We start from the raw sequence: 13,011 nt of genomic DNA, 5'->3' as shown, positions 1-13,011 counted from the left end.
TGTAGGTATGATAAAGTTGGTTATTAATAGTATATTATAAATACAATAATAATTACATAAAAAATATTCATACATATACTTTGTACTAATTTTTTATTATCATTTGTAATAAACGTTAAAGGCTTATAACAATGTTAATATAAAAAGTAATTTTAGTTATATATTGTATTTTTATACTCATTTTGTACTTAAAACAATAAAATGTTTAAAAGATATTTGATAATATAATTATGAGCAAAATATACATTTTCTCAAAATATATTGTATAGTGGTGTGTAATTCTCAGCTTTTTATAGTTTTGAATATTTTTGTAATTCCCAATTTTTTATATCTATAGAAACTTGACAACAGCAATAAAGGAAGAAGAGTAATACAAATGTATTATACCATGTATCTGTAATGAAATATGCAAAAATTTAAAGTAAACAACTTTGTGAACTACACAAAAATTATATAATACATATTTGTTCACTTTTATTTGAAATAATAAAGTTGTAAATAAGTTGTAAAATATAATAAAATAGTACCATGTAATATTCTGGAGATGTAAATATTTCCAATTTCTTCTCCAACAAAAAAGTAAAAATTAGATATTACAGACATTGCTAATAGAGGACTTGTTAAGATGCAATGAAATCGTCTCGCATTTGTTTCTGACAGATATCTTTTTCGTATATTTAAAAAATATTTGTTTTTACCAGTTAATTTGATTAAACTTTCAATATTTAATCCCACAAAATTTAGAAATGCCCAAATAAAAATGTTTATCTGCATCCCATGCCATAAAAAAACGAATGTGAAACATAAAAACGAGGCGAGTAATTTGTTAAAATTTGATTTCAACGAAGGTACATAAATATATCTGAAAAATGTTTTGTTTTGAAAATTTTCGTTATAATTATATATATATATATATATATCATATTTATATATTTCAATCATACCTAATAAGAAACTTGTATAAGCCTTGATCAAAATATTTCCACATGTCAGAATACAAATGAATTCTTGCTACACATTTAGGTTGAGGGGGAGCTTTTACATTATCTATTGCACATAAAGTGTGATTGAGTCCATATACTACGACATACTTAATTAAAAAAAATTGCCCCATACAATATCCTAATCCATATAAAGCCCATGGATTTAAATCCTGAACAACCTGTTTTTATGAAAAGAAATAGATAGATTTTCAGTGAAAAATACTATATGTAGAAAAATAACTTTACCTCTGGATGATATTGTATTGCATTAAAATAAAGAAAATGCAAAAAAAAGTTAGCGAACAGTATCCAGAAAATGTATCTAATCACATTAAAAAGAAAATTTCCAAGATTTGCAGGTCTCAAAAATTGAAATGATCCTTTTACCTGTAAGAATGTAAAAACGTATTTCTCATTTGTTCTCAATAATTAAAAACAAACACGATTTTAATAAAATATGATACATACAGAATTAATGAATTCTTGATATAAAACTAGTGGTCCTAAAGATAATGTAGGCAAATATAAACAATATGCCAATTTGTATAAAAGATTCTGTACAAAAAAGAGTATATAATCACATTTATTTTCTAAATGTGATTTTATATTATCCATACTGTAGCTAATGCTTCTTAGTTGAACCCAACACAATATATGAGTTAAAATGTAGTGTTCTTCATCATTTAATTTAAATATATTTTGGAAGGAACCATCCGGAATTTTAAGAAAATGTATTATAAATAAAAATAATATATTTATCATCCATATAGTAGATTTGCCACGTTTATATGTTAAAATATAGAGTATACTTGGATGTACTAATGCACATAACATACCAAAGGTTCCAATACAATAATACAAAAATAATAAAGATATAAGGATGTACCAACAACACAATAGCTGCAGAAACATATAACATTGTTAGTGAAATACTTGGAGAAAAATAACAAAATATAGAATAATACTAAATTGTCACACCATAGAATTTGATATAATCTTTATAAAATGACTGATAAAGTGATGAAGAAATAACCAAGGTATTAATTTTATCATCAATGGTATCCATATTCTCCATTCTTCGTCAGAAACATCTTGTTCCCTTCCAATCCATGTCCATCCTGGTGCAAAATCACCATACAAATCATCATAATTAGTAAAATCTAAAAGTTATGTATATAATTTGAAATATAGATATACATTTATAACAGGTAGACATAAAATAAATGCTTAAATTCTTACAAGAATTAATTAAAAATACTTCATAAATGGAATATAATACTGCACCAGTCCACAGAAGAAAATATAAGAAACTTTCATATTTGTATAATTTAATAATCTTGTCCGTTGCCGAAGTCATTTCAAATTACAATTAAATTTATCGGTTCGTTTTTGTTACAATTATTGCTTTTATTTTTCAATCATTATTGATAAAGGATCGATTTATCGATTTAAAGATAAGATTTTTATGTTATACATTTCGTTAAAAGTTGATTAATTGAGGTTTGAATGAAGGTACTGTAATTTATTTCAAAACCGTCGAAAACAATTATTTAAAAAACATAAATGGTAGTAAATACTAGAGGTAAAACATATCAAGTTTTACATCTGAGATTAGGTTAGACCTCAAAAGTATCATTTATGTTAGGTTAATAATAAAATTATATTAATTCAATATATTAAATACTATTTAGAAATGTATCTTACACAGTGCAGAGAAAAATAAAAGGATTCAGATATCCATTATCTGCAAATATTTATTTCTATTTAAAAAATCAGATTTTATGTTATCACTGTAATAATAAATATGAAATGATATTTTTCAAATAAAATTTTATTTTTAGAACACGAAATAAATAGATCAATACAACAAACTTAGTAAATTACTTGAACACATAGGATAAGTATAAAATATGCATTCAGTTATACATATTTAATCATATGTTAATGTAAAGTACAATAGGACAATGATCACTGCCATACACTTTATCCCTTATAACATTGTCACAAACATTATCCTTAATTTGTTCTGACACCAAAAAATAGTCTAGTCTCCTATATAAAAGATTATAAAATATAATATGAATATTATATTTTTAATATTTAAATTCATAATAAACAAATTTTTTATACTCACCATCCTATATTTTTACTACGTGCATTAGCAAAATATGACCAAAATGTGTATGCACCTTCCTTATTAGGATATAAAGCTCTAAAAGTATCCACAAATCCTGCATCTAAGAAATCTGTCATACCACTTCGTTCCTCTTGTGTAAATCCAGCATTTTTTTTATTTGTGTCTGGATTTTTGAGATCTAAACAAATTATAAAATTAGTTTTTATAATTTCATTAATTTTAAAAAATTAGGAAGGAATGATTTAATTAATAAAAAGAATTTTACCTATTTTTTGATGAGCAACATTCATATCACCACAAATAATAACAGGTTTCTTTTCATCCAGATTCTTTACATAAGCTTTAAAAGCTTCATTCCACTTTAATCTTTTTGGCAATGTTATTAATTTTTGACCAGCATTAGGAACATCTATATATAGTTACAAAATTTAGTACATAATATCCACAGATTTATATCCATATAAAGTCCGAATAACTTACAAACGTTAATTAAGTAGAAATTTGAATATTCTGCAGTAATTAATCTCCCTTCACTATCAAATTCAACATTATCTAAACCATATTTTATATCAATTGGTTTTTCTTTTGTGTATAATGCAACACCACAATATCCAGGTTTTTTACCTATTTATAACATATATATAATTTGTTATTTTATAAATAAAAATGTATAATAGATTATAGAAAAGATCCTTACTCTCAAGAAAATAATAATGATATCCATTTAATTTAACTTCTTCAGGTAACTTATTTTTATCACATTTGGTCTCTTGTAATGCAATTATGTCTGCATCTTCTTTCAACATATATTCCATTCCATTTTTCTAAATCAATATAATATTAAACTGACATAAAATTTCATTAAAAGCTACAGAATATAATAAAATTGTTACCATACTTTAATGACCGCTCTTATGCCAGAAACATTCCAACTGGAAATTTTTAAATTATATTTGTTTCCTTTTACATTTAACTTTGAACAACCAAAATCAATTTCATTTAAATTTGTATCTATTCTATTCAAAACTGATTTTTTGTCTGTTTTGAAACGCTTTGCAGTAGGTTCTTCGTTATCATCTGTACTATGTTTAGACCTTTTCTTTGTTGCTTCTGATTTTACTTTATTCTTTTTTTCGCTTTTAATTCCCATAGAATTTTCCTGGTTCAAAATAAAAGCAAAGTAAATATTTCTTTCATAAATTGCTCAATATTTTGCAGTAACATATTCTATAACTGAATTACATAAAACATTTTGAACAAAGTGTTGCAATTACATTTATAAAAATATATATCCTAACACAAAATTATTGTTTTATTATACTGATAAAAATATTTAAAATATGATTTATTTAATTGTCTAACCTTTGGAGCTCGAGTTTGTTTTGGAGGCATGTTGATTACGCTGTTACACAGAAATCGCTAAAAAATTATTAATATTATGATATTAACAATATCGAAATAACTTTTTTTATTCTATTTTACTATGTCATAAATGTTTGATCTATTTTGATATATCTAAAACATATAAAGGGTATAACACACAAAGAGTAGTACGTTACCGGCACGATCCTGAAGGAAGTTTGAAAACTGCGCGATATCATAAATTTGATCCAATTGACTGTTTAACACATACATAAACTAAAAGAGAAGATTTACATAAAGACAGACAACGTATTTAAGAAGATAAATTATTAATTCTTAAATTAAATATCTTGCATATATTTTTTTATATTATAAATTTTTTAATTACCATAATTGAATTACTAAATTTATAGATAGAGTATTAAAATTTATATTTAATTTGAAACTTAGAAATTTATAAAATGATAAGTTACATATTTAAAACAAATGTATAACAAATGTGATACCTGGTAATACGAAATTTCAATGAAGTAATAGTAATAGCAGATAATAGTAGAGAGGAATTTTCTCTATGATAATAATATATAGTTACATAAATTTATTTCTGAAAAAAAAAAAATATATTTACTGAAAAAATTATTATGTGATCTTAAATTTAATACAAATTTCTATAAATTTAAATAATATCAAATAATTTACTATTCATTTCTTTTTCAGCATAATACACACTATTTACATCGAAAGATAGCGAAAATGATATATATTTCTTGATTTTAAAAAATGTTCATTTCGTAATTTTTATGCATAATTTAATATGTATATATAATTTGCATTGATGATATTTTTTCCAAGGAGCTTAATTAAAGGAGATATACTTAAATTGGTACGAGAGTATTCTAACTTTAAACATCAGTAACTTTATAATTCATTTGATGTAATCTTAATTTCCTTCTTAACGACTATATGAGAGCTTATAGGTATTAATAGGTGGGCCTAGACTCTAGTTTGCATGCCAAAGCATCGATAGATGTGAAAACTGTGGCTGGTGCCTGTGTGGTCAATTGGCCATACCTGGCCATACACGCCATGGTCTGTTTAAGGTTTCGTCACACGATCATATAAATAGATCTCGATCACGTTTCGGCATTCGCTAGGGTAAACCGTCCGAATATTGAGTCTTAAAAAATCAACATAGAAGATCAACAAAGTTTACGAGACAGCAGAGATGAGTAAAGTGCCTGTGTTATGTGTAATATTCACAGCATGTCACGCATGCGCAGAACGAGAACGAGAACCTTGTTCTCCATGTTAATTTTTCATAAATAGTCACAGCTTAATTTTCGGACAGTTTTCCCTAGGTTTCGGCAGGTTTCAGTATATAAGTGTAGTGCCTTTTATATGACTGTGGTCGTGGGTTCTGTGTTATACTTGTGTGTCTTATCCCTGTAAGAAAAAATTCCAGCACAGGGGAAGAGGGAAGGAATCACACTTGAGACAGACGAAATATCTACCTCTCTATTGATCTTTCTGACACAGATTTGCTTATGCTAAGCTCGTATGATATTAATGTTAATAAACTTAAGTGATTATGTGTACCTGTGTGTACCTACAACGATCGCAAGAAGAGAGAAGTAGAACGAATACATCATCAAATTAAATATGTTTAGTAATAAAAAGAACAATTTACCACCAAGACCTCATATTCCGGATTCTGAACATATATTAGAAGATCTTAATAATGCTCCTATAGATGACATAGCATTTAAAATAATTAATAAAGGTATTATTTACTTCATTACTTTACTATAAATAACTGTAATAAGAATATTAATGTATATAATAAATAAGAATGTTTCAAGCCATAACTTCATTGTTTGTTTAATTATATATGTTTACTTCTTATAATAATTCTGTGTCATTATTTATTAATATTGATCTATACGAAAATAAAAATTTTGTTCCCAGATAAAACTTTTGAAGAACATTCAATAAACACAAATACTTCTGATACCTATCAGAAGGTAAAGATGTATTTAAGTATAAAACAACAGTTAAAATATTTGGAAACTACCCTTGCAGAAAGAGAACAACAGCTGAAAGCTGATAACGAAGAAATAAGAAAACTTGCAGACAATATTAAAAAACAAGCACAAGCTGCATTAATAACATAAATTTTTTATATTTATAAATTCTACTGAAATCAACTGATTAATCCTTCATATGAAAAAAATGTAAATATATAATCATTATCAATTTCATATTGTTTTAATTATTAATGTCATGTACTAAAAATTAGCTAATTATGCAAAATAATACTTATCATAATACATATATTTATATTTTAATTTATACATGTGCATGTAGATATTTTTATATAATATATTAATACCCCTTAACTTTTTATAAAAATAAATATTATACATAATATATATATATATATATATATATATTATAAGTATATATATATATATATATATATTTGTAAAATATATATTTGAATAATTTGATACATATAATTAATTGTGACTTTTCTTAAATTAATCTTAATTATAAATCTTTACATATTCTACATGATATAAACCATTATAATAGTTATAGACAGTTCATAGGCACTACTGTTACAATAGTAAATATCATTAATTAAACTTTATTTAAGTTTATGATATTTATACTTTGTAAATATTTGAACATGTACTTCAGAATATGAAATAATAAATTAATTTCAATTTTTTAAATGTATTTTGTTTTTCTTTATTATATATCTGGATTTTCTATTATATCCATGATATGAACTTCGTTGTGCTTATACTCAAATATAGTAAAAAAGTCAGATAGTAGAATAATGGATATTAATATGATTATCTTTACAAATCTTTTAATAAATACTGTTGTGCATTCATTCGATCATTAATATTGTTAATTAGGGATACTTGCTGTAATATCATACTTAACTAATGGGTCATTAAGATAAGCACACCATGTAAAGCCAGGTGGATATCCTGAAAAAATCATGCACAAAATTTTAAATTAATATCTTTTGTTAAAAATATGAAAATATTACGTAGTTGAAAAAATTAAATATGTATTTGAAAAAGACATTTCCTATTTTGTGTTATGGTATGTTTATGATTATAATGTAATTATATGTATAAACGACATATAAAGCAATTACCTGTATCATGTTTAAGCATATATGATAGAATTTAGATTTAACAGTACTTACAGTTATGCTATTTAATGAATGATTTTCATGTGCTCACAAAATGTGGTTGAAATGAAATATCAAAATGTATTGCCTTTTGTCCAGCTGCATGCAAGTAACATCCCTGGATTAGTCAGTGATTAGTGACAAATACATATGTTTTAGGAAAATATTTATACACATAAGGTATATCTAGATATTTAAGGCTAGATAAACAACTTACACAAAGTAGTCAATTTACTTTCATGAAAAGGTTTTTTACAACTGTACCTCCACCAAAAAAAACATATATATTATGTGTTTATTTTTATTTATAACATCTGTAACAATAATATATATATAAAAGTGCTTTACATTTGTTTTATATAAAAGTAGAACAACTCTATTCATTTATAGGTATTAAGTATTTTTTAAACAGAATATAAAAGTATACAATATATTAATTATATTTTTTACATAATGCGTCGATATGTTCAATTAGGACGGAATTCAGAGATATATAAGTTCATTGTTGTATTTTTTTTACAACATTTATAATAATCAATTATTCGCAATTATGACAAATTGCTTTAAGCTGCTTTAATATCATTTCTACAATTGAATAAATTGTGTTAACTTAAATGAATACTGGAACTTTTTTTTTACAAGTCAAATGATATTCAGTTTTATGATATTCAAATTCCTCTTAATCACATATAATTTATGTAGTACAAGCTTCCCAATATTGCTATGGGAAAATTATATAGCATCACATATATAATATATATATATATATATAATTTCTCTATAAAATCCATTATAATTATAAAAGCATGTTAAATGTCTTTAGAATTTTAAAATAATTTGATTTGTAGAGAATAATGTAACAATAATGGAATGGTTATAGCTTTCCTTTTTTTAAGTGTTAACAATCTATCTCTTTTATCACTTTTTTGTGCTTAACATAATGTGTCACTGTATTTTGTAAAATGGTGAATGTTATTTGGATTAATTAAAAATAAAGCAAAATGAAACAAATGAGCTTAGAAAATTTGATATCATATATAAAATATATGAATTCTGATTATATAAATTAGCATATTTTTAACGTATTGCCAGATTAGACAAGAATATAATATAAATATCTGAAACAAAAATTTTTTTGTAATCTCATATCATTAGAAGAAATAACATAATATTATAGAATATGTAGTTTTGTGTATATATCTAATAGTTACTAGTGATAGTAACTACCTATGTCGGTTAATTATATAATATTAATTAATTTCAATTTGCTGTTTCTTTACATAATGAAATATAAGCTTCTCATATGTGTAAAAAGTAGATTTAACTACCTCGAATTATGATTACATTATAATTATGAAATGACTGATTGTAGCTATTTTCCACCAAAGTTCGGCATCAAAAAAAACGAACGAAATATTAACTTGCCTCTAGGCTTGTACTTAAGATGGTCCTCAATAAATTGACAAGGACAACGGGCGGAGACACAATGTCGTGGTGGAACAGATAAACCCGCGATGTCTCTATTACGTTCCTGTGAGTCTATAACCAGATCAAGTCTGCGGCGCACAAAGTGATGTGCCCATCGAGATGCATACCTCAGCAACAGCAACTCCGCCCGTTCCTGTCAACACATACCATCATCATTCAGAAACCTAGAGCCAAAATAATAGTAATAATGTAAATCCGTTTCTTAAACATCAATAGTCAGCCGATGAAATTCAAAAATCTGTTATGCATAAGTGGTAACATTATCAAACATAAATGCATCCCAGATTGTACTATATATTAAGAAAATTTTTACCATTTACCATTTTACAGAAATATTTCCTACATACATGTATATTAAGCTTGTAATTCTGAATTATTTTAATTTATATACTATGTACAATTATATAAAACACTAAAAATAAAACTTGTAGTACATACACATATACGTGTAATTATACAAGTTTTATACAAATATGAAATTTAATAGTAATATCATATTTAATATCATATTAGTCAACAAAAGATATAATTAAGAAAAATAATACCAAATATATCATTAAAAATCCAAATCACCAAAAAATAATTCTAGAAAAATGTTTCACTTATTAATATCATATGTAAACTTAATTGTAATTAATATTGTTACAAGTAAAAATCTTGTATAGTTAAGTACATAATTATAAGTAGTTTTCATATTTTGTATAAATTAGTTTTTCTAGTTGTCATTCATCAATATAAATTTTGATTTGTCTATTTTTAATATAGCTATTGCACTTTAATATAGCTATAGATCTATTTTAATTCTTTGACTTTTAAAATATCTTTTATTTAATGTAGATGTCTTGCAAAAAACCATTGTAATGGTGATATTAAAATTAATTTCAATAAGTTCAAAGTAAAAATTATTAAATCTATCAAAATTGTTTTGAACAATACTGTTTTTAATTTTTATATCTATGAAACAGTTCTGCTTTAAATGCCTCTATCTTTAAGAAAACTACTCCAGCTAGGACAGAAATCTCTGCCTTGAACATGAGGTTTATTGCGTAACCATTCTTCTATATATTGACACGGACATAAAGCCGATGCTAAGTGACGAGGTGAAGAAGGATTTCCACCTTCTTCGTCTACTGTCCAATCCAATCGGCGACGTAAATAATCCTTTGCCCAACGTTGTACATAGCGGCAGAATACTTGTTCGCTTTTACCCTGATATATTTTTTAGTTTATTTTATAAAAACATAAAATATTGTAAGAATGATTATAAAATCGAGGAAAATACCGTTCATTTTTGTAAAATATGCTTTACAAAAACATCATATATACTATAGAAAATATGTGTTAAACAAGTGAATATAAATTCAACTTATATCGTACAAGTACTTAAAATAAAAATAACATACCTGCTTGCGAGAAATTCTGGTGGTTGTATTGCCTTGTATTACAATATCACTGTTATCTATATCCATTCGCTGTTGCAATTCTCTTTTTCGTCGCATTTCGGAATTTCCATCTTCGCCAATTACTCTTCCTTCGCGTTCTTCACGTTCTATAACTTCTTGTAATTTTTTCTATTGTAAAATAAAATAAGTTCTTGAATATATTATATAAATGACATGTAACAAAATATAAGCAATTTTTTAACAAAATTGTTAATTTTAATTAAAAATAATACATATAACAACGTACATAGTATAAATTAAATATATTTAGTAACACTTACGATGCAATCTGTAGTATCAAAGTATATAAAGCAAAGATTGACTTTGTGACATGAAATTTTTCCTCTATCATCCAATCCAAGCAATATTTTATGCCGAAGTAAATGTTTGTTCACTTGACCCATACATTTCTCAAGATTGTGGTTTAATTTTATCTTGATGAACATGCAAAAAAATATTGCAGCAGCATTGAGGACTAGCCACATGACGCCAAGCCCAAATAAAGTAAGACCAGTTACTCCAGAAAACAATAAGCCAAGTAATACAATAAATGCAGTAAATATCCAAAGCACAAGAATTCTCTTGTAGCACACATTGTACATATTGAAACGTACATCATTCACAAGCAACTCCATTATATGTACGTAATCTTCTACTGTAAGCTGTAAAAATTTAATACATTAGCTTATACATAAATATACATAACTTTACACACAAAAAAATATAAAATAAAATTATTGATTTTTATAAAACAGTGTAAAGGAAATAAAATATAATTAAACAATTACCGTTAAACCTTGAGCCATTAATTCTTCTGGTACTAATTCTGGACGAAATTTAGCTGGAGTAATCCATGGCCATCTAGTATTAACTGGTAGAAGAGTAACTATAGTATCCCCATTAGCAAAACCTTGTCTAATGTTCCCAATAGGTGTACTTATAATATTATTAGTAGTACTTCTGCCATTAGATACATCTCGGAGATCAATGGTCTTCAGAGAAGCACTCTTAGGATCAGAAACTCTTACATCAGATGGTAAATTCAGATCTGGACTTTCAGATGTAATAGAACGACTTAAACCTGACCTATCTAAATTAATTTGGACGGATTCAGTTGATATCACAGCACCTCTATATTCATGATTTTTTGATTGTTGATTATCTGAATTATCAACAGATTTTCCAATTTTCTCAACGTTTACTGTTACTGATTCTGGCTTTATTACAGCTGGTGCATTTGTTTTAGTTTTATCTTCTAAACTGTTATTATCTTTAACAGGTGCTTCATCTTCAAATTGGACCCAATTTTTTGTTCTTGAAGATATGTTAGGTGAATTAACTGCTGACACATGGTCAGTTGTATCTTGTGAGCTCATTTTCACTGAGGAAATAATAAAAAATAGAGCAAATCATATATATATGTAATTAATGTTCAAAAATATTAAATATCAATATTTCATATTTTATTAATTTATAGAATGTATTTATTTAAACAATTTAAACAATTCAAATAAATTACATTAAACTAATTTTTATATTAAAATACATTAAAATATATATATATTTGCAAAATATGCTAAATATGATGATAAATGTTATTAAACAGTGATTTAAAAAAAAAAATAGGGAGTGTCCATGGACATGTAATTTGCAACATAAACATGAACTGGAAATATATATAAGGTCCTCTAGAATAAAAAAAGATAAGTCATCATGTTAAGTAATACCTATATCAACATGATAATAAAGTTTCAATGAAATAAAAAATATGATACCACATATAAAGTACGAATATGCATGGGAACCAAACTTCGAGAAATATTTATATGCAATCCTTATCATGAAGTTAACGGAGATAATATCATATATAGATATATATATACTTCATGTTTGCTATGTTTGTATATAAAAAAATGATACAACTGAAACTTTCTTACCTGTTGTGATATGACCTATCTCATATCCGTAAGGTGAAAAGGTACGTAATACACGAAATCAAGGTGTGCAGCATTGCTATACGAAAAACAAGGGTGGGGCGAAGAATACTATAACGATATTGTACAATATCGTACTTACATATAATTATATATACAATAATTTGTCATAAATGTGCATATATCTTCATTTCTATATCGTTTCTGAATACTTAGTAGAACATAAGTAAATAATTATACATATTAATTAACATAATAATGTGCGCTGTTTTGTAAAATTACATACTACGTTTTAGGTATAGTTTCATACACGTGACACATCTCATACATCTACCAGAGAGTTTGCATCTACTTATACACATAATGTATATTAATTTAAATTGATTTCCAATTCACTTGTTACAGTTATTACTACTTTATAACTTACAAATTTGGATACACGTGTGTATATACGAAG

At 25.4% G+C, this 13,011-nt stretch overlaps 4 protein-coding genes across 13 annotated transcripts; 1 reads left to right on the top strand and 3 right to left on the bottom strand.

The window, feature by feature from the left end:
- Positions 1 to 76: 76 nt before the first annotated feature.
- LOC126928931 (protein-cysteine N-palmitoyltransferase Rasp) lies at positions 77 to 2,794 on the bottom strand. Of its 3 annotated transcripts, XM_050744846.1 has the most exons (8): positions 2,549 to 2,562; positions 2,223 to 2,406; positions 1,962 to 2,143; positions 1,452 to 1,883; positions 1,230 to 1,370; positions 945 to 1,162; positions 528 to 862; positions 77 to 394 (listed from the first exon to the last, which is right to left on the bottom strand). In XM_050744846.1, the coding sequence occupies exons 2-8, from the start codon at positions 2,338 to 2,340 to the stop codon at positions 291 to 293; spliced, it is 1,530 nt and encodes a 509-aa protein (XP_050600803.1). In that variant the 5' UTR covers positions 2,341 to 2,406; positions 2,549 to 2,562; the 3' UTR covers positions 77 to 290. The 3 variants fall into 3 exon arrangements, with proteins under 3 accessions (XP_050600803.1, XP_050600804.1, XP_050600802.1); XM_050744847.1 differs by lacking the exons at positions 2,223 to 2,406; positions 2,549 to 2,562 and adding an exon at positions 2,688 to 2,794 and having other exon boundaries at positions 1,962 to 2,101; XM_050744845.1 differs by lacking the exon at positions 2,549 to 2,562 and having other exon boundaries at positions 2,223 to 2,409.
- A 2-nt stretch (positions 2,795 to 2,796) lies between these two features.
- On the bottom strand, positions 2,797 to 5,696 carry LOC126928946 (exodeoxyribonuclease). 3 transcript variants are annotated; one of them, XM_050744881.1, is made up of 10 exons: positions 5,554 to 5,695; positions 4,989 to 5,086; positions 4,680 to 4,758; positions 4,483 to 4,539; positions 4,019 to 4,279; positions 3,818 to 3,944; positions 3,601 to 3,744; positions 3,386 to 3,529; positions 3,118 to 3,298; positions 2,797 to 3,035 (listed from the first exon to the last, which is right to left on the bottom strand). In XM_050744881.1, the coding sequence occupies exons 3-10, from the start codon at positions 4,719 to 4,721 to the stop codon at positions 2,918 to 2,920; spliced, it is 1,074 nt and encodes a 357-aa protein (XP_050600838.1). In that variant the 5' UTR covers positions 4,722 to 4,758; positions 4,989 to 5,086; positions 5,554 to 5,695; the 3' UTR covers positions 2,797 to 2,917. The 3 variants fall into 3 exon arrangements, with proteins under 3 accessions (XP_050600838.1, XP_050600836.1, XP_050600839.1); XM_050744879.1 differs by lacking the exon at positions 4,989 to 5,086 and having other exon boundaries at positions 5,554 to 5,696; XM_050744882.1 differs by lacking the exons at positions 4,680 to 4,758; positions 4,989 to 5,086.
- A 422-nt stretch (positions 5,697 to 6,118) lies between these two features.
- Positions 6,119 to 6,740, top strand: LOC126928969 (UPF0449 protein C19orf25-like). Its single transcript, XM_050744930.1, has 2 exons — positions 6,119 to 6,262; positions 6,448 to 6,740. The coding sequence occupies exons 1-2, from the start codon at positions 6,142 to 6,144 to the stop codon at positions 6,651 to 6,653; spliced, it is 327 nt and encodes a 108-aa protein (XP_050600887.1). The 5' UTR covers positions 6,119 to 6,141; the 3' UTR covers positions 6,654 to 6,740.
- Positions 6,741 to 7,208: 468 nt separating this feature from the next.
- LOC126928933 (transmembrane protein 268) lies at positions 7,209 to 12,836 on the bottom strand. 6 transcript variants are annotated; one of them, XM_050744852.1, is made up of 7 exons: positions 12,697 to 12,836; positions 11,409 to 12,001; positions 10,902 to 11,282; positions 10,582 to 10,749; positions 9,116 to 9,311; positions 7,706 to 7,789; positions 7,341 to 7,481 (listed from the first exon to the last, which is right to left on the bottom strand). In XM_050744852.1, exons 2-6 carry the CDS (start codon positions 11,994 to 11,996, stop codon positions 7,731 to 7,733), a joined length of 1,392 nt encoding a protein of 463 aa, XP_050600809.1. In that variant the 5' UTR covers positions 11,997 to 12,001; positions 12,697 to 12,836; the 3' UTR covers positions 7,341 to 7,481; positions 7,706 to 7,730. The 6 variants fall into 6 exon arrangements, with proteins under 6 accessions (XP_050600806.1, XP_050600807.1, XP_050600809.1 ...); XM_050744849.1 differs by lacking the exon at positions 7,706 to 7,789 and having other exon boundaries at positions 7,209 to 7,481; XM_050744850.1 differs by lacking the exon at positions 7,706 to 7,789 and having other exon boundaries at positions 7,209 to 7,481; positions 12,558 to 12,704.
- Between the last annotated feature and the right edge of the window lie 175 nt (positions 12,837 to 13,011).

The sequence above is a fragment of the Bombus affinis genome, chromosome 2 (genome assembly GCF_024516045.1).
Source record: "Bombus affinis isolate iyBomAffi1 chromosome 2, iyBomAffi1.2, whole genome shotgun sequence".
Taxonomy (NCBI): Eukaryota; Metazoa; Arthropoda; class Insecta; order Hymenoptera; family Apidae; genus Bombus; species Bombus affinis.
Note: the sequence above shows the minus strand (reverse complement) of the source record. Positions and strands in the feature narration are given on the sequence as shown.